At 41.0% G+C, this 21023-nt stretch overlaps 2 protein-coding genes across 2 annotated transcripts in view; one reads left to right on the forward strand and one right to left on the reverse strand.

The window, feature by feature from the left end:
- Window positions 1–21023, forward strand: part of ESM1 (endothelial cell specific molecule 1) — a 47153-nt gene that overhangs the window by 4030 nt on the left and 22100 nt on the right. The gene's annotated exons all lie outside the window — the stretch shown is intronic.
- GZMK (granzyme K) lies at window positions 148–10452 on the reverse strand. The gene is made up of 5 exons (XM_030329902.1): window positions 10316–10452; window positions 9560–9707; window positions 3036–3186; window positions 1988–2257; window positions 148–541 (listed from the first exon to the last, which is right to left on the reverse strand). The coding sequence occupies exons 1-5, from the start codon at window positions 10374–10376 to the stop codon at window positions 368–370; spliced, it is 804 nt and encodes a 267-aa protein (XP_030185762.1). The 5' UTR covers window positions 10377–10452; the 3' UTR covers window positions 148–367.

Here is a 21023-nt window from a genome sequence, read left to right on the forward strand (position 1 = left end):
TCCACGGCAGAAATCACAGCATAAACCTGGCTGAAGGTGGAGCCTGGCTAAGACCTTGCTTAATCACCTTTTGCCCTTTGTGAGAGTGTGAGTGGAGTGGGGGTTATATCGTTTGCCGGACCTCATTTCCATAAAAAGAAAACGCCATAGTCTTCTAACTTTTATTCAGAATGAAACCAGCATAGTAAAAATACAGCAGTTATAGATGTGGAAAAGAACTTGATTCCTTGACAAAATCAGTCCTAAGGGGGCAGGAGTGGTCCCTGACTGAGTTCCACTTAAACGACACCCAACTACATATGAAGACAAAGTGGCCTCTGGAACATCTTATGAAAACACAACAAGCCAGCTGGTGGATCCAAGAAAATCACTGGTGGTCGTAGTTTGCATGAGATGGGGCAAGCTTGCTTTTAATCCAAGCCTGGTATTTCTGGGTTATTAAGGTGTAGATTCCAGGCTTCTTGGGATGGCCACATTGATGACCTCCAGAGACTAAAGCATGGAAGGCACCTTTGCAAACCAAGGGGCCACCCGAGTCACCCTGGAAAGAAGAAAATAGACAGATACTTGGTAAGAAGCTGTTGAACTTTTTCTACCACCAATTATTGATTATTCAAAGGATTATTACATGGGCCCTTGGTTTGGTCGTATCCTGAAAGAGGGCCGATACAGCCTCTTTCTCTGCCTCCGTTTCTGGCCAGGACAATGATTCTGTCCATCTGTCTGCCTGTCTGTCTGTCTGTCTGTCTCTCTCTCTGCCCACGTCTCTGTCTAGGACTACATGTAAAAACAACCTTTGGTAATCCGTGACTATAGAACTTTAATCCTTAAGGAATGAGTAAGTGCAAAGTTTAAAATAACCCACTGAAATGAGAGAAATGTTTCAAACTGTAAATTTCATGTTGGTGCTCCTGGATCTGAAATCAAGTTGCTATAGGAACAGGCAGAAAAGAGAAATATATTGTAGCAAATATGTTGGTGGCAGGGACTCTATCTTACTTTTTTCCCTTTTTGCATTCTCGCGTAATTGAACATAATGCCCTACACGTACACAACACTTCGCGAAGACTTGCTCAATGGACTGATTCCAGAGGACTCGGTTAAACATGTAACTAAGATCTGTCAAGGAAAGTGACAGAATGATAAGAGGGGGCTTTCAAGTCTGGAAAGCGACCTTTGCCTCTGCTGCCACTCACATTGCAAATTACAGCATGTTGTGCTCTGGTCAGCCATGACAATAGAGGTGTAGGGGGGTGACAGTGTTGGGGCACTTCAGATACACGTGGTCTCTGAAATCATTATACCCTCCCCTTGATAATGCTTAATACAGCATGATGCGAATAGTGCATTCTAATGTCTTAAAGATCAGAAATTCATCTGCACCATTTGTCACTTGTAAACACGAATACCTGTGGTTTTTTTGGTTTTGGTTTTTTTTTTTTTTTTTTTTTCTGCCTCAGGAAACCAAAGATTCTGAAAAGTATAACTATGGTTCCTTTTAGTCACTTTATCAACATTATTGAAGAAACACATACTATATATTTCAGGTGCAGTCTGTTATCCTGATTAACAAATTTATGTATTTATGTATGTATTTATGTATGTATGTATGTATGTATGTATTTATTCTTTCTTAAGTAGGCTTCCCACTCAGTGTGGAGCCCAGTGTGGGGCTTGAACTCACAACCCTGAGATCAAGATGACCTGAGCTGAGGTCAAGAGTTAGACACTTAATCGACTGAACCACCCAGGCACCCCCTGATTAACAAATATTTGGAGGGTGCTTATGTCTGGGGGAAGTTCTTATGACTCATTCACATGGGAGGATGAGAAAGAACAGAGAACTCAGTGGAGAAATGGAGAGGAACTTTCTGGGGTTGTGATTTTGTGTTCTCCTTACCTCCCCTCTGGGCTGGGGAGCGAACGGAGCCTTTGATTGCACACAACACAGCACTCTGAGATGCCCGTTTGCCTGATAATCTCTTACCTGGCAGGAATCTTTGTGGCCTCTGTCATCTCCTGCACATATCATGCCTTTAGTTATAACAGGGCTGTGGTTGTAATAACTCGGGCTGTTGCAAAGTTTTCGACTTATGACAGTAACGGTGACTTCACGCAGGGTATCAGAGATCCTTAAAAATTCTGGGTCGGTGGCTCCCCAGCCAGTAACCTGGCATTTTGTTCCAGCTCTAATATCATTTTTGGAGCTTGGGTGCAGCAGCTGAACATGTTGGTTGAGTGTTGCAGCCGTGTGAAGCTGACAGATTGAAAAGAGAATAAATAATCATTCGTTCCCAGTAGTATTCTGCTATTAGTCTAAGCGATGTATGTGTGGTCCCTTTGGTCTAGGAAGGCATCCCTCTTCTTGAATCTACTTTGGTGGTAGCCTGCAGCTGTATTTGTGGCTGTTGCTTTTCTGAAATGCTCCCCATTCCCTGTAGAGCTCAATGAGGCTTGGGGAGGGAGCTTACACAGAGCAGGAATTTTTGCCCAGTCTTAAGCAAACTGGCCTTTGCTCTGCATTGGATGGGTTTCTGTGGAATAACATCCATAGGTCATGACTTTGAGGGCTGGGCTGTTTCCGCTGGATAAGACCCTTGAGTATGGTCTAGACTGAGTTTGGACTAGACTAAGTATGGTCTAGACTAAGATATAACTCACTTCCGTGTCCCTGAATTCACTTGGTTGGCTCAGTTGTATAAAGGACTTGTATTTTTCATTTGCTAATGATAAAAGCATTTGGGAAAAAAGCTTTCAGTGGGGATCCTTGGGCTTGCTGGGATGTTCCCTTCCCACATGTGTGAGCATCATGGCTGCTTTTCCTTGTATAAACACAGCCCTCATGCATTTGTGATCAATTCTTGTTTCTTTTAAGGCTGTATATAGAGTAGAATGGGCCTTTATAGAATATGTCACAGTTACCTCAGACGTGGGGATGATGCTAACAAGATGCTTTTGATTGACAACTTAACAACTGAAATATGCTATGCTATATAAGAATGCTGGAGAAATTGAAAGAAGGCAATACTACATACCTGAATTAGCATAATATCATTTGATTTACGATATGATGTAAGTCTTGAGAATGGTATGAATTTTTTAATATCAAACATTTGTTTGGAGGCCTCATTCTTTGAGAGAGAGTGTGCTCCTAAAATCACTTTGAAAAGCTGGACTTTGTGATTCCTAAAAAAGAGCAGAGAATAGAAGGAACAGAATAAGTACCAAATACCCCAGTGGGGGGTAAAAATGGTGGACAAGGAACAAGGACCGTCTCCAAGGTAACACATCTAGGATTAGGTGGAGTGACAGAGGTCTTTGTGGGCCCAAGCATGAATGGACAATATCAAAGGCCAAAGGTCTGCTCTCAGACTCACCCCAATTCAAAATTCCATAGTATTGGAAAAGGATATCAGAACTTATACCCTACTGTGGGGAAAAGGAATGAAGTTCTAACTGACTGAGATCAAGTTTACAACAAAATTATGTTAATTTACGTAGAAATACATTCTATTTCTTGAGTTGTGGGTTGAAATTTATATCCATCAATGTTAATTTTTTTAATTAAGGTAAAATATACATAAACATAAACTTTAAACCATTTTGAAGCGTACTGTTCTGTAGCATTAAATACACTTACATTGTTGTTCATGTCTCACTGCCATCAATCTCCAGAACTTTCTCATCTTCCCAACGTTAAGTGTTTTAATAACTAAAAGGTAAAACTCAACTCTGCATTTGCTAATCTTGTATATCTAGACCTCATCTCAGGGCCATTTGGAGAATAAGATCCATTACATGGCTGTCAGATAAGCTATGTTCTGTCCCTTCAATTAGAAAGGGTATTTGGACAAGAAAGGGAAAATGTTCCTCAAGGTGAAAAATAATTGCTAATTTGAAATAAAGACACTGTAGGGTTGGTAGATATTGAAAATTCCATTCTGGAGATTTAGAAGATATAAACAGGTGAGTCAGATAAAGAAACAATAGTTTTGTTTTGTTTTGTTTTGTTTTACCCCTGGTCACACACAGTTGTAGTACCATTGTTTCAATAGTGCCACAATTGATTTGATTTACTGCATGTTGGACAAAATTACATTTACATCTAGTTATGACAATAGAAACAATTTTTTTTAAGATCTTGACAAAACCTTGGGGCTTTTGGCATACTGTAAAAAAATCCCATTTTAACGTGTGCCTTTAGGAAGCCACTTCAAATCCTTTAGGAAGGAAGGAAGGTTATGAAAGGACATTTGTTTACATACAACTATTTCATTGTCACTTGACAAAGGGATCAAGACAGATTACAATAAAAACATCCATATCCACATGAGTCAGACGGAGAAAGACAAATGGTTTTTGCTTATATGTGGAATCTAAAAAACAAAACACACGAACAAACAGAAACAGATTCATAGATACAGAGAACAAACTGGTGGTTGTCAGAGGGGAGAAGGGGGGGATGGGCAAAATAGGTGAAAGGAATTAAGAGGTACAAACTTTCAGTTATAAAATAACTCAAGGGGATGAAAAGTACAGCATAGGGAATATAGTCAAAAATATTGCAATATCTTTGGTAACAGATGGTAATTACACTTATAGTGACCATTTCATTGTGCACGTAATTGTCGAATCTCTATGTTATACATCTGAAACTAATATAACATTGCATGTCAACTATACTTTAATTAAAAATTAAAAAACCACACATTCCCATACCTACAGATTAATAAAGATTAATAAGAATTTTTTAAAAATACAAAAACATATAGGAAAAGGAAGAAAGTGTTGTTTCAGCTTTGAAGAATAAGCTCATGACTATGGTAGGGTAGTTTTGAATATGGTGGGACTGTGGCTGCTGGGAATGATCACTGTTCAGTTTCTACCAAAAGAGTTTATTTTGGTTTATTTGGGGAATTTCAGCTCTATTTGTTGAAAAGTTTTCCTATTGCAAAATCAGGATGGGGATGAGATTTCTCAAAGGATGTGGATCAGATTTCCTAGGATTGATTCAAACTCAAATTCAACATACTCATTAAATCCAAACTTTGGGGGTGGGGGTGGGGAGGGTAGAAAATGATACCAAAGCCCCGGGACTACTGCTTTAACAGAAAAGTTGGATACATGCATAAATAACTAACACAAGGAAGGCTGTGAGGTTCAAATGCAGGGTGTGGAAGATGAATTTTGATTAGGGGATGGATGCCGAAAATTTTTCTGATCTTCCTCATCTTTTACCAATTTCCTTGATGAGTTAATGCCTTTGAAATGTTTTGATTATTTTCATTTCCACTGGGACATGTTAATATCAAAAACAACCCAAGCAGACCACGAACACTCTCTGACTTCCCATTTCCGGGTACACTTCATCTGTAATCTATACTACAAAGGTCAATTTTTCTTCCCACAGAATACCTGGAATTACCTGAGTTCTAGCTTCCCCCTCCTTAGCTAAACCCACGTCTGAATTCACATAGAAAAGAAGTCATGATACCGGCGTTTTTCATTCATTTGTTTGTTGTAGGGTTTTTCTTGGACCACCTGCTTCAGAATCATATGGAGATGTGTGTTTATATTTTTTTAATTTTTTAAAGTTTATTTATTTTCAGAGTGAGGGGGAGAGAGAGAGAGAGAGAGGAAGAGGGAAGACAGAGAGAGTGAGAGAGAGTGAGAGAGAATCCCAAGCAGGTTCCGTGCTGACAATGCAGAGCTTGACACGGGGCTCAAACAGTGAGATCATGACTTGACCCAAAATCAAGAGACGGACACTTAACTGACTGAGTCACCCAGGTGCCCTTGGAGTGTTTAAAACAAAATACAGCTTTCTGAGTCCCACCCTGGACTTACCTGGAACAGAACTACATGCAGAACAGGAACAAAAATATTGTTTGCAGTTTTTTCTTGACATCCAGGCTTCTACTGAAACACCCTCACTATTGGGCCTAAAGATAACCCTTTTACTCTTCTCAGTATTGCTCAAGTTGATGTGCTGTATACTCCTCACTGGTAAAAGGGTTCTTTGGCCAAAGGTGACACACATGATAAGTAGGGAAAGCAGGACTCAAACCCAGCTTTCGTGATTTCAAGTCCAGTGCTCTTTCCATGACACCTCTGTAAGCCCCATGCCAAGCCCCTTTGAGACTCTTGTTTCCTCTGCCATTTGCCTTGGCACTGAGCCATGTTTCTGCTTAGACACTCCTCCAGGGCAGACAAAGACAGGGTCCTTATTTCCTGGAGGTCTCTTTAGTCTAAGAGAGGAGGGAATTACCTGGTTGTCAGAGAGGGGCTATTACAGTCCCATCCTCAACACGACTGGATCATCGGACTTGTGCCTCAGTGACTACCATGGAAAGTACAGATAATAACGTAATGACATTATATGCCATTTACTAGGTTATTGTGGTGTATCAGGTTTTGTGCTAAGCATTTTACATATTTTCCCTCATTTAAACCTCACAGCAGTCCTGTGAGGGAGGTATTACGATTATCCCCACTTTTCAGATGAGAAGACTGAGACGCAGGTAAATTAACAAACTTGCGAAAGTCCCACAGACATTAAGGGGAGGCTCCAGGATGCAATGCAGGCGGGACTGAGGTTCAGCTGGTTTGAGTCTGGGGTCTGAATCCTCACCATTTACTCTGGGTGCCCCGAGTTGTCTGAGGTGGGATGAGGCCATGTGGAAGGAGCGGGGGTGGGGGGGACGGGGAGGGGGGCGGCAGTCATCTAATTACAGCCCAAGCAGGTGAGAGGAGGGGTGCTCCGTGAGGGAAGGCATTAAGAGGGGATTCAGGAAGACGGTGGACAAGAGTTGGTGAGAATTTTGCTTCTGATAAATCGAAAGACTGAAAATAAGATTAGACAAAAGCCTTTTTACTGGTTTGCTTTTATAGTTGGCATGGCAACTAGTGGAGGGGCCAAGAGACGCAGTGGGGAACGGCTAGTGAGATGGGGGCACCCCAGGTTTGGCCTCCTTCACAGTTTTGCTGAAAGAGGGGCCTGGAATTAGTAAGCTATTCCCCCAGGATGCTTGGGAGTACATTTGTGGGAAGCCACCATTAAACTATTTCATAAATATTTTGGATTTCATAAAGCTTAATATTTTTCTAAGCATCAATCCGCCTACATTTTTACACCCAAGTGTCCTGTACAGGAAATCTGATCCACATATTCTGGAGTTCTTTAAACTCTGGCCATTGAAAATGGTATTTAGCAAGAGTTGGTTTTTCTTTCTTTCTGTCTTTTTTTTTTTTTTTTTAATTTAATTCCAAGACCTCTCTTCCCCAATTTGTCAGTTTGAGGACCCACTCCTACTGAGTTAAGTTCATTTGACAAAATTTTAAATTCAAATTAATACTATTATTTTGGATAGCACTTTATGGCTTGTGAAGGACTTCACACACTGTGTTTTTGGCTTAGGAAAAAAAAAAAGTCCTCCAATTTCTCTCCTTCTTTCTATCCGGCCTTTGTTGAGCGTTTATAATAAGTCAAGCTCTGTGTCTGGGTAGGTTAGAGTCCACTTGAACGTGTACCATAAGAATATTTGAAGATGTGCATATTTTGAATTGGATGAACATTTATTGGTAGTCACCCTCTGCCTAGCTGGTCCCCGGGGGGCACACATGCTTTGAATAGGGACATAAGGGTGACTTCTATGACAGCAAACCTTCATTTGAATGAGGTAGCCATTTTAAATTGGAAATCAGTGGCTTGCTATTTAGAAATAAAACAGAAGTCCTCACTTTCCACAGGCTTCAAAATTCCTAATTTGTGTCTAGTCTTATTAAAAGGGGGGCAAGTCAATTCAGTTGTTCTGTAGCCTGGAGAGCAAACCATTGTGGCCAAGAGATTCTTAAGTGAAGCACTCTAATGTTCGTCAGGAAAGAAGTCCCCATCTCTTCTTGGCTTATGTGGGCAAGAAACATAAGGAAGAAACACAAACAACAACAAAAACAAATAAAAAACAAACAAAAAACACCCTCTCCCCAAACCAAACAAGTAAACAAAACAGCAGCAAACAGCAAATTGGTTTTCCATTGCTTTTCTTTTTGCAAAGGTTACAGCACCCCAAGAAGAGTGTTGGACTTTTTTTTAGCTGACGTAAGAGAATCACAGACCAAAATGTAGCATGAGAGGTTATGATCTGTCTTCGGAAAAGCTTTGTTCTAAGTATTCCAGAAAAAATAACTCTTTCTCTCCCTGTGCAAATCAGCTATAACTTTTCTGTTTTTAACTGGGAAGTCTGTTGTCCCTCTCCAGCTGTGATTCCCAAACTGTGGGCCTCAGGCCTCTGGGGTGGAAGGTGATGCAGAGGCGTTAACATAAGGGGTCTAAAAATCCATTTAACAAAGCAGGCTTCTTGTACACATAACAATAACAGCTGCGATTTATTCGTACTTACTCTGTGCTAAGCAGACCAAAATATTTAAAATTTTTTTTAACGTTTATTCATTTTTTGATAGAGACAGAGCATGAGTGGGGGAGGGGCAGAGAGAGAGGGAGACACAGAATCCGAAGCAGGCTCCAAGCTTCCAACTGACAGCACAGAGCCCGACGCGGGGCTCGAACTCACGGACCGTGAGATCATGACCTGAGCTGAAGTCGGACGCTTAACTGACTGAGCCACCCAGGCGCCCCAGCATACTAAAATACTTAAATAGATACTATTTAATCCTCAAAACCCCACAAAGTAGGTACTGTTATTATTACTACCCTTTTGTAAAACGGGAAAGGAAAGGTGCAAACTCAAGTTGTCTGAAAAGTTCTGGAATGCCACTCTCCAACTACTACTGTTGCTGTCTTCCCTGGCATTACACGGAGGACTTGGATTTGTCCAATGGCTTGCCTGGGAAGGGTGGCCCAGCTCTCCCTGAAAAGGAAAACTCAGGGCAGAAAACTTGGGTGTGCAAGAGGCTAAGTGAGCTCCACCAGTTGGTCAGTGATCACAGCAGCTAAGGGTAGATCAGAATCTTGCCATTCACATGGCACAACACGGATGGACCTAGAGGGTATTATGCCAGGAGAAAGAAGCCAGAGAAGGACTAATACCTTATGATTTCACCTACATGTGGAATGTAAAAAACAGAAACAAAAACAGTGAACCAATAAACAATAACAACAAAAAAGAGAGAAACAGACACAAAAAATGTGGCAAACAAAATGGTGGTTGCCAGAGGGAAGTGGAGGGGGGGCTGGACAAAATGGGTGAGGGGGATTCCTAAGTCACGGGGATGATGAATACAGCATAGGGAACAGAGTCAGTAATATTGTAATGCACTTAATCGTGTTGAGCCTCTCAGAATATATTTAATTTTTGCATCACTGTGTTGTACATCTGAAACTCCTTTAATATTGTATGTCAACTCTACTTCAACTAAAAAATATGTATGTATATATGAACAGAACTGTCATGGATACCCCTTGATATCACATGTGTATTCATCAAACGTTTCTGTGCTCATCACATTTAGAATGCTCAAAAACAAAATTGTGTCCCGGGACAGGGGAGCTTCTCTTTTGGCCAGTCGAGGTAGAACACGAAAGCCCAGAGCGGGGACTCACCGGGAGCGGCAGTGGGCTGCCGAAAGCACCCACTGTGGGTGGATCACCACTCCACCGCAGACATGGTGGCCGCTGTACTGGATGGAAGCCATGAATGGCCTGGAATGTGGCGACACTTCTCTCCCTCCAATAATCTCCATGCTGAAACCTACAGAAGAAAACCCAAAGATTCAATCAACATGAGAGATCTGAGCAGATTATTTCACGTCATTCTTCTTTTGACAGTAAATATATCATTTCAAGGATGAAAGAAGACGAAAAACCCTACAGTCACCTAAAAGTTATTATAATTTTACTGGTAAACAATTGTAAAACACATTTAATAATATTTAATAATATATTGGTTTAATCATATGCAATTTAACAACGATATAATCAACAGAAGAATTTAATCGTGCAGTTTAGAGGGATAGACATGGTTGTGAGAAATCATTTCATTTATAAGAAACAACACAATCAGGGGCGCCTGGGTGGCGCAGTCGGTTAAGCGTCCGACTTCAGCCAGGTCACGATCTCGCGGTCCGTGAGTTCGAGCCCCGCGTCGGGCTCTGGGCTGATGGCTCGGAGCCTGGAGCCTGTTTCCGATTCTGTGTCTCCCTCTCTCTCTGCCCCTCCCCCGTTCATGCTCTGTCTCTCTCTGTCCCAAAAATAAATAAACGTTGAAAAAAAAAAATTAAAAAAAAAAAAAAAAGAAACAACACAATCACTTAGAAATTCATTTAACGCTCAGATGTGGGAAGTATAGGAGATACTTACACTCTGGAGTCATAGAAACGCCAGCTGTTAGGAAAATTAGAGAAAAGTAAAACTCCATCATTTCAAAGCCTTGATTTAAGAAGCGCAGGTGAAATATCCTGACTGCACTGGCAAAGGAAAGAAGATTCTGAAGACTGAGTGTTGATTTTGAAAGTTTTAACTGTCTCACCACAAGTGTTCCAGAAGTAAGGTTTTTTCACACCTATGTGTGAAAGTGTACATCTGTTTGAGGAGATGGGATCCAAGGTGTTAACACTTTTTTGATGTGTTATGCGATAACGATCTCATTTCCTGTAACATCTTTGATATCTGAGTACTCGTGTTATAAAAGGTGAAAGAATAATAAATATCCAAGAGCTTAATGAAGTCGCAAAGTCCCAAGGTGTTTATTGCTCTAAATCAATACTTACTATTTTCCTGGCAGAAAATGGTGCCTATCGTATTTGGTTTCTCACCATTTTTCATTTGGACATAGATGTATTAGGTAGAGAGACATGGAACTTTGCACGGAACATGATTGCATTGCAATAAGGCTTGGTTGAAACCTGAACACCATCCAGAGAAAACCAGCTATATTTTGTAGCAAACTTATTCGTAGTCATGCCGTTTACTTTAAATTTGACTAAATCTGGGTTAACTTTGGTTACATTTTGGCGGGGGGGGGGGTAGATTTCATCATGTATTAGAAAGGAACATTAGCAACATATTTGTAATTTGGAGTCTCTCCTTTACCCATTAAAAAAAATTTTTTTTAATATATGAAATTTATTGTCAAATTGGTTTCCATACAACACCCAGTGCTCATCCCAAACTCCTTTACTCATTTTTAACTGAAAATTATCATACGGTTTTCCAGGGCCTTGATAATAATATCTTTTCAAAATGAAAGACCACGTTTTGTCATTCTCCCCGGGAACAGATGATACTGTATTATACAGCCTTTCTATGGTACTTTCTCATCACCAGCAAAGCTATTAGACTTCATATTCCTCAAGATGCTGTTTGTGCTTCATGCTGATCAAGAGCATACATTTTATAAGATGAGTACAAACAGGTAAATCAAGCACTGGAACCCCAATCCAGAGATACTGACCAAAATTTACCTTGAATTAACAGACCTTATTTTCTTTTCTCTAAGATACATGCGTCTTATCCTCTATTTTTGTCATCAAGGAGAATTGAAATCTAGAGCTATTATGCTTGGTAGATTGCAAGAGAGTCCTACCAAACTGGTGTTTTTAGCATAAGACAGTGGGGAAAATAATAAACAATTTTATAATTGTATATTCTATCTTATACTTCAAAAATATAAGTGAAGTGTCTTAAATTATTTCCAAAGTTCTCTTTACATGATCACTGATATCTTTTCAGTTCTTATGTCTGTGAGGAAGGCAGGTCAATTATACTCACATTACAACTGAAGAAACAGGCTCAGGGATGTTAGGTAATTGATCTAAGGTCACACAGCATGCAACTGGGACCAAATCATTTGCCTGACCTGAAATACCTTGTTTGTTAACAAATACATTGCCAGAGCACAGCCTTTGAAAAAGATCCTGTTTTCACTTCACAAGGGTGCAGCACTGGTGAAGGTCTTCTGAGTGTCAAATAAGCAGAATTAACAAAACCAGTTCAGAGCAGCGACTTCCTGTTGCAGAGTCCCACGGGTGAGACAAGGAGCCAGATCAAGAAAAGCCACGTAATAAACCAAACTTGTTAATTCCAGCCAAATGTCCCTATGAATTTTCGAGTCGTCTTTATCACCGCTGATGTGCCTTAGATCCCTCACAAGCCACTTTTCCAAACTGTAAAGTGGACCTGATGATGCCAGCTCCCTACTGTGTCCCAGTGATGTTGGGAACATAAAGAAAATAATGTGTGACACCCGGAAGTGGTTTGAACTCTGAGGAGGAAATGAACTGTGTAAAAGAACTTCATTTCTGGAGGGGTCAGGGGCATGGTGAAAAACATCTGTGGGCTGATTGTTTCTGTGGAGTGAGGACTCACATCCACATAGGTCCTTGCAAATGACAGGGCATTTTCAACTGAATTTCCAGGGAGGTGGCCGTCAGTCTTGTTTTGTGGATAAAGACCTGCTGGAGATGACCGAGTTAGCAGGTGGCTGCGTCAGTTCTTAAACCCTTATGTGCCGGTCCCAGGCTCCACGTTGCCTTCAACCTGATCACATGCCTGCCCTGCTTTGAGAAGTCTCTGGGGTTCAGGAGTGCTAAGCGGCAAGCTGGCTGTGCAGAGGGGGAAAGGATTTAGCCATATACCTTGCAATTTGACATGGGTGAGATTTAGTTCAGTCGGGAGGACCAGTCTCCTAACTCTTTCTTGTAGCTGACCTGGAAACTTCTGAGAATCAATTTGGTTCCTAGTAATGAGTTATTCGCTTTTGGCTTTTGGACCAAGGCACCGGTTAATAGTATCATTTGTTATTATATTCAGGATCCTGGATTTGAGAACAGTGAGCTGTGTAACATGATGAGCTCGGCAATCCAATTCATTTCTGGGTGTTGGTTTTGTTCTGTTGAGTCTGCTGTGGGGAGAGCCGTGTTTGCTTTGGATGGCTTTTGCAGCAGCTGTGCCGGGCTGAGAGTGCGTGAGGTGATGCTCAGCGCGGGACTGGCTTCGCGAATTAGGGAACGTGTGGCCTGCTTTTGCTACGTGGTGTTCAGTGGTCCTCATTGGTTGCTCTTGGAGGTGCTGTTTTTTGAGCACAGAGTTTTTGTTTTCTTTCATCCATCCTCTCTTTTGATCCTCCAATATTTTGGGAGACCCTTATAGAACAGCTGTCGGTCCAGAGACCGTGGGTGGTTCTCTCAATTCTCTCAATGGGGCTGTTTTTCCTTTACCAGCCTAAACACCTGCTTGGTCACTTTCATTAGCCACGCCCTCTAAAGCCACGCCACTCAAAACGTGGCCCCAGAACTGTCTCAGTCTGTGACCTGTTGGTTACCTATCTTGGGTAAACTGAGGACAGAAATTGAGAGTCAGTTTAGAAGCTCTTTATGGCCATTTACCGGGGCTCCATACTGCTTAATTTTAGTTAATTAAATGCTCTTTCATATGTGTTCCATCTAATCATAAAATAGGGCATATTTTTTATGCCTATTATAAAATTTAATGTTTCTATTCACTTGTGTTACACTGAATAGAAGTATCAGTCCACAATGGACTAAAACTGAAACCAAACAAATTAACAAACAAAAAGCCAAAACAAAACAAAAACCCAAAACACACCTAGTCTTCCCTGAAGGTAGTTTGACCGCTGCTCTGTAGATACAGCTACAAAGCAGATCTGTTTCAAGCTTTTTCTGTCTCTTCCCTCTTAGCCTCCTTTGAAAAAATTTCCCAACACCAAGGCTTCTGAGACTCCCCTGGCTGTCCCATCCTTCTCAGCCCCAGGCATGTGAGATCAGGATTAGGCAGAATTCCCCTGGGTCCTTCCTTTATGGCCCACCACCCTACTAGCCTTGACTTCTGTTCAGTAATGGTTTAGCTCATTTGAGAAATGAATCTGCCAACAATTATGATGAAATTATGGCAGTATTTTAAAAAAAAATTTTTAATGTTTATTTATTTTTTGAGAGAGATACAGACAGAATGTGAGCGAGGGAGGGGCAGAGATAGAAAGAGAGAGAGAGAGAGAGAGACGCAGAATCTGAAGCAGGCTCCAGGCTCTTGAGCTGTCAGCACAGAGCCCGATGTGGGGCTTGAACCCACAAGCTGTGAGATCCTGACCCGAGCCGAAGTCAGATGCTTAACTGACTGAGCCACCCAGGCGCCCCGAAACTATGGCAGTTTTGAAAATTGGATGGGAACGGCCATTGGGGTGCTGTATGATGACATCATGTCCAAAGGTCCCAAGGCAATATATACACAGCATCAGATTTCAGCCGTCCCTGCCAGAGACTTCTTAAAATAAATGAGCTTGAGCAGAACCACTAAGGAAAGCAAAGTACCCCTTGACTCAGACCTGGGCTGGGGCTTTGGCCTGAACCTCAAGGGCAGAGGTTTTTCAGTGGTCTCAGTAGTCAACTGTTTCTCTTTGACAGAGAAACTGGGTGACCTGGGTTGCAGCATGTGCAGCACTGGTTTTTCCTAAGCTACTTAAAACCTTCAGAGACCTCCCCTTGGTGGAGCGGTAGTGGGGTGGGAGAGTGGGATGGTAGGAAATTTATCATGCCTTCCTCCATCTTAACTTTTCATCAAAACATATTTTGCCTCTGAATCACCTTCCTTTCTCAAACATGAATATATTTCCTACCCACCACTGCTGAGTGAAGTAACACAGTAGGCCTTTCACCTCCTCCTCCCTTAATTCCAAGTCAGCTATGGAACAACGAACAACGGCAGGGGATGAGAAGGGCAGTGGGTAAATACAAGATCTTGGCATAAAGAGCAACCACAGGAAAACACTTGACAATGGCAGAGGGGGCTCCTAGTGCTCCTGGAGCTGGCTGCCTGGTCAGACACTGTCTTTACTTTCTTTTTGTTTTCTTTTTTATCTTCTTTTCTCTTTCTTTCTTTCTTTCTTTTTTTTTTTTTTTTGAGAGAGAGACAGAGACAGTGTGAGTGGGGAGTGGGGGAGGGGCAGAGAGAGAGAGACAGAGACAGAGACAGAGACAGAGAGAGAAAATCCCAAGCAGGCTCCATGCTGCCAGGGCAGAGCCCGATGCAGGGCTTGAACTCACGAAACATCGAGATCATGATCTGAGCCAAAACCAAGAGTTGGCTGCTTAACTGACTGAACCACCCAGCCTCCCTGACACTGTCCTTACTTATCTCAGCTGGGTCTCCAGGCCACAAGCTGCCCTTCTGTGACATCTCTTTTTCTTTTCTTCTTCAGGGTGGCTTTTGAGGTTCATTTTCACTGAGCTGAAATGTTATGGGAGACATGAAGAAAGTTCCACATGGGGTGGTCCCTGTGATGTCCTGGACCTGATGCAGATCCAGAAAATCTTGCACTCACACTGTCTGCAATCTTTGTCCTAAAAGATTTACACATGTGAAAATCCTTTCACCAGGGATGACTGCCAAAGGAAGGTTTGTAGCCCTGACCTCTCTTCCCGGCACCAGGCCTGTGGGGACACTGGCCTTGCACAGAGGAATTGAGGACTTTTGAGCCTGGTGGGGTTTTAGGGAAAAAACTTGGGTCGGTATGTAGGTCAAGTCAAGGAAAGAGCCAGGTGATAAAAATCAGAAGAAAGGTGGAAGCAGGAAGGGAAGGGAAGGGAAGGAAATAAACATGGAAGAGAAAGATGGAAACAATCATCTGAGGACGGAAGAACACGTCCATTTATATTTGAACATCTCAGATACTGTGGTGTGTCCCAAGCCAAATATATCATCCTTCTACGACTGAAACAGATCTTTAAAAAGGGCTTGTGTTATTATTTTCAAAGCAAGTCAGTTGTTGGAACTAATCACAAGGGTTTCATAAAATAAATAAAGTCACAACAGACAAAATGGTAGGTATTTAAAAGGGGATGATCAGATTTGTTAATGAGAGAAACAATGCCTTGGCCTAGCTGGAACTCAGAAAAATCAATTGTTTCGTTTAGATGAGGTCAAGTAGAAATTGTCACATACACTAGTTCTAAGTATGATAGCAATACTCTTACCAAAGGTTGGTGGCTGACCAAACAACACTCATGCACACACACACGTGCTCTTGAACTTCTCCATCTCCTGCCCTGACTATCACTGATTCCCTATCCTATTCTTTCTCACAAATTCCAGGTGGATCAAAGACTGTCTATGAAAAACTGAAATAGTTATAAACCTAAGTGAAATGCAGATTTAAAATACCGTTTGAGAGAGGAACGTACAAAGGACCATCAATGTTAGAGTGTAAAAAGTTTTATGACTTACGTAAGGGAAACGATAGGTAACATCCAAAGACATTCCAAAATGTTTGTCATTTGTATCGAAAAACATCCCCCCCAATAATATCTTTAGTATATGAAGTTGTCTTACAGATCAATCAAAAAAGATAAGAGTAGTAATAAGTGGGTTCAGTTGGTGAGCAAATCAATATAAATACAAAGAGTGCCTGGGTGGTGGCTCAATCAATTAAGCATCTGACTCTTGATTTCAACTCAGGTCATGATCTCACAGTTTGTAAGTTTGAACCTCATGTCGGACTCTGTGATGCCAGCATGGTGCCTGCTTGGGATTCTCTCTCTCCTTCTCTCTCTCTCTCAAAAATAAATAAACATTAACAAATTAAATAAATAAATATATATATATATATACACAAATAAAATAATACTTTAGTTAGGTGTCTTCAATAGGGACCTATCAATAATATTTTAAGTAATTATTTAAAATTATATTTTAAAATCTTGGTGATTATAGGATAAAAAATAAAGCACATTGCACAGTTTTTGAAAGCTTAGTAAGTATAAGTTTGATATGCTAACAGCATAACAACAATAGCATGTACTGATGAAAAGACCACTGGGCTAAGAAGAGAGAAGTCAACAAAAGCAGAATCTACTAAATTCTCAAGGTTGACAGGTCAGTTGATGGATTTTTAGCAATGGTGTAATTGTGATATTTCTTTTAGATCTTGAACTGTAAATCGTCTTTCCTTCTACTGATTCCTTAGTTCACCTCTTCTTCTCTCCAAAGTCCAAAATACATTCTATTCTCACCAGAATTTTGAATCACTGACCTTCTTGCAATGTGGCCATGTCCACTAGCTCTCTTCTACACACGCCTGAACTCTTTTCAGTCTAGACAAGACAGTCATGCTAACAAGGCCCATATATCAACTCCAGGTTTCTCTACTCTCTTAACTTTCTACTGTGGAACTGCCCAACTCCATGGCCCCCTTACCGTTTGCTTTCTCAGATGCTAGCTTAAAGAGTGCTGATGCAGAAAACATGGTCCCCGAGTGGTCTACCCCATCAACTTAAGAGCAGGGTGTTCACTGCACTCTAGAAAGTCTTTCCCTCATCTCTTATCCATTCTCTAGGTCACAGGCCACAGGACACAATACCCTTTCCATGCCTTCTTCATCTTCCCCAGGACCCCATTTCCCACTTTACTAGATTCCATCGTGCTACCTTGTGCTTCAGAAGAAGTTGAAGGAGAATCTGTCCCTTTAACTCATTCTCTTTTCTTCCTGGTCAAGTGGGAATACCTCTGTAGAGGGACACCTCTATTCTTTACCCCATCTCCTGGGGACTTTATCTTTTAATTATTCTTCATACAGCAACTTGAATTTCTACTTGTTCACTAGCTCATTCCTTCAATATTCAACCGTCCATCCACCATCCATCCATCCCTACATTAATTTTGTTTATGAGCTTACACAGACCTATCCATTCATGAAAGATATTCACTTGAACATGTTCGCTCCTCAGTTAATTACTCCTTTTCTTTCCTTCTTTCTTTCCGAATCAATTTCTCACTGTCTCTTGTCATCCTGACAAATTGGTTTTATTTCTCACTTCACTAGTGAAACGTATTTTCAGTGACTCTTGTTGGCTTTTCTCAGTCCTCATTCTTTTTGATTTCTTTGCATCCTTTTACTCTGCTGACCATCTTTTCCTTGAAGCATCCTCTATCCCTGACTCCTGATACCCTGTCTTTATATTTTTCACCGCTTTGATCACTATGCGTCTCTTTACTGCCACTTCCTCTTCCTGTTCTCCAACTTCTTTCTCGAAGTCTCTCTACTCTCTTCAGCCCAGCCTTTTCCAGAGTGTGTACCCATAGCACTAGCCATAGGTGCGACGATGCAGTTGTCCTGAAGCAAAAAGCATTCTGTTGTCCAAGCAGCTTCCGCAACAAATAGGCAATTCAACAAAATTAAGTGTAGTTCTGGTCTTTAGGACTTCTTTTAGCCTTTAAATGGTAATGTGCATTGTTCAAACCCAGGGCGATATGTAGAACTAGAGAATGTTCAGTTTCTCAAACTTACTTTGCCACAGAACATTTTTTTTACAGAATGTCTCAGGACACCTGAATTCTATAGAACTCATGATGGAAAAGAGTGCACGTCTTCAGTCTTCCACCTTGACCTCTCTTTATAATATTGCTTCAACAGCTTTTTCTTCTATGGCTCTCCTGTAGCCTCTCCTGCTCTCTTCCACATGCTGCGTTTCCTGATCATTCCAAGTGGAAGTGTTTTTCCCTCTTCCAAAAGCAAGAGGAAGGCTTAGACTTAATATTTCACATCTGGCTTGATATTATTATATTTATCATATCCAGCATATTCATCTGAGATCGTTAGCTTCTTGAGAACTGTGTCTATGCCCTTGGTACCAGCGAGAAAGGATTTCAGTTGCAAGTAGCATAAATCTCATCCCAGAGGGACTTAAACAACAAGGAAATTCACTTTCTCATATAACAAGAAGCTCAGGGGTAGGACAGCGCCAAGGTTGATTAATTCAGGAGTTCAATGTTACTATCAAGACTCAAGTGTGCATCCTCAGTCCTTGTGTTCACTAACCCCATGACCCCAGGCGTCCCTTTTGGGTACAAGGTTAAAGGGAAGATTAAAGTACACAGCATTTCCTGCAGGTGTATTTTAGGATGCCACGCCTTTCCCGGAAGCACGCAGGCACATTTCCCTCCCACAAATTAGGGGTTCTGTTGGCAAGGTGGGAATGAGCAGAAGGGAATTTATATCTCAGTGTCTTGCTCCACTCCCCACAGAGAACAATGCACACTCTACAGACTTGCTAAGTGAACAAATGAACAGATGGACGGTTGTGCCAAGTAATGTGTTTAGTCAAGATTTTATAACTTGTTACCTGTTGATTACTTTTCCTGACTTTTTAGGAAGAAGACTCAGAATTTATCTAAGAAGGAATATTCATAAGTGAGTAGTTATAGTTGCTAACTCCATATTTGAAATATTAAAGCTTTTGTCCTCCCTATACTCTTTATATCAGTAATATCAGGAACAAGGAATAGAATAGAGCCATTTTGAGTAAATGTCTCCAAGGGAGTTCATAGTGCTAAAATCAAAATAACATAAAATAGATTCTAAATTAAGATTTTCATTGTTCTCATCCACAAAATTACAACGTTGGGAAGCTTCTTTTTCTTTTCCCTCATATTCAAGATAGCAACCATATTACATTGTAAGGGATTTGATGCCAATAGTTGAATCAGTCTGTACTTTAATTTAGTATTTCCTCCAGACATTCTTTGAACATGTGTCAACAGGAAAGAACATGTTTCAAAATCCACTTCTACTCATTTATCTCCTAATAAACAAAGTTTGAATATGTCTTTTAGTTCTGAAATTTGCCAAACTGTACACACACACACACACACACACACACACAGAAAAACACCAAAAACCAAACAACTCTCAGAACTGGTGAAGGCCAAATTCCAAAGAAGGTAAAATTGACCATGGGGACCCTTCCACCTCCACTGTCAGTATTGTCATTTCTCTTAACGATCCTCATCCATAAGGATTTATAGTCAGCAAATACCTGCCAACATCTCACAGCTCAAAAATATTTTAAGGTGTTGCCTCTTTGTAGCGTGTTCTCATTTTATTTAATGTTTCTTAAGTAATAATAATAAACTGTACACATTCAGAGGCAACATCTTTAATGATGGGCTGTCAGGGATGGTGGCAGGAATGAAGAAGGTTTGGGTAGAGATATGCCTTGCTGTGCTTAAGTCACACCACATTGGCATCAGCTACTCTGGGTAAGTAACGGGTTGGCTCTGGACAGATTTTGTTTTTGCATATTATTGGGAAACCAATAAGACAGAGGCCCCTGAACTGCCAATGCTGAGATGTCTATAACTGTTATTACAACTAGAAGTGTTAAGGCACATGTGTTTCTGCCCAGTGTGTGTGTAGGTTGTGCGGGAGGTGGCCAGAGAAATATTTTAAAGTTCGGATTTCAACCAGAGAGTACTCTTCTCACTAGAATGAATTTTGAATGCTTCTCTGAAAAAGCAAGAAGGTGAAGAGTGAGGTCCCAGGAACTATGGGCTTCCGATTCAGGGACTGTAGTCACACACACAGAAAAGCCATTTCCAGGTAATACATAGCAATTATAGAGGAAACTGGGCAGTGGGATAGCACGGCATTAAAGAAGAAGGCCCTTCTCTGAGTGACACTGCCCTTGTTTTACTAATTTCCAGACACCTGCTGTAAGGACAAAGTCTCATGCAGTCAGAAGTCTTAGAAAAGTGTCCTTGTGACTCACTTGACAGGATCCAGGCCAGCAGATCACAGCACCTACTGAAAGATTCAAAGACACCAACTCAACCGAAGCCTAGGATGCTTGGTGTGGGATCTAAATCATGGTGCTTAGTATTCTATGAGATGAGGAGGCTTTTAATGATTCATAGTTCAGGGAAGAATAAAAACTCTCTTAGCAGACCAGTCCCCTTTCCATCCCAGACATCTAGAACAGTGTTCACTGTTTGCTCTTTAGGCTTTCATTTTGTGAAGGTGTCAGGAGAGATCCACAGAAAGAAGAGACCAGTAATGAGAAAGGTCATGTGCATCCAAATGACCAATCCTCTTGAAGAGAAGGATTACAAAAAAAAAAAAAAATGGATATAAAATCTCTTGGTCAAAACCAACATACGGTATATCTATTATTTTATCTTAAAAAAAGAATTTTCTGGGGGAAAATCTCTTCATACTCAAGTTTTAAACTACTAATAATTACCACTGTCAACAATTGGCATCCAGAACTATATTTTTAAC

This window comes from Lynx canadensis, chromosome A1 (assembly GCF_007474595.2).
Source record: "Lynx canadensis isolate LIC74 chromosome A1, mLynCan4.pri.v2, whole genome shotgun sequence".
Taxonomy (NCBI): Eukaryota; Metazoa; Chordata; class Mammalia; order Carnivora; family Felidae; genus Lynx; species Lynx canadensis.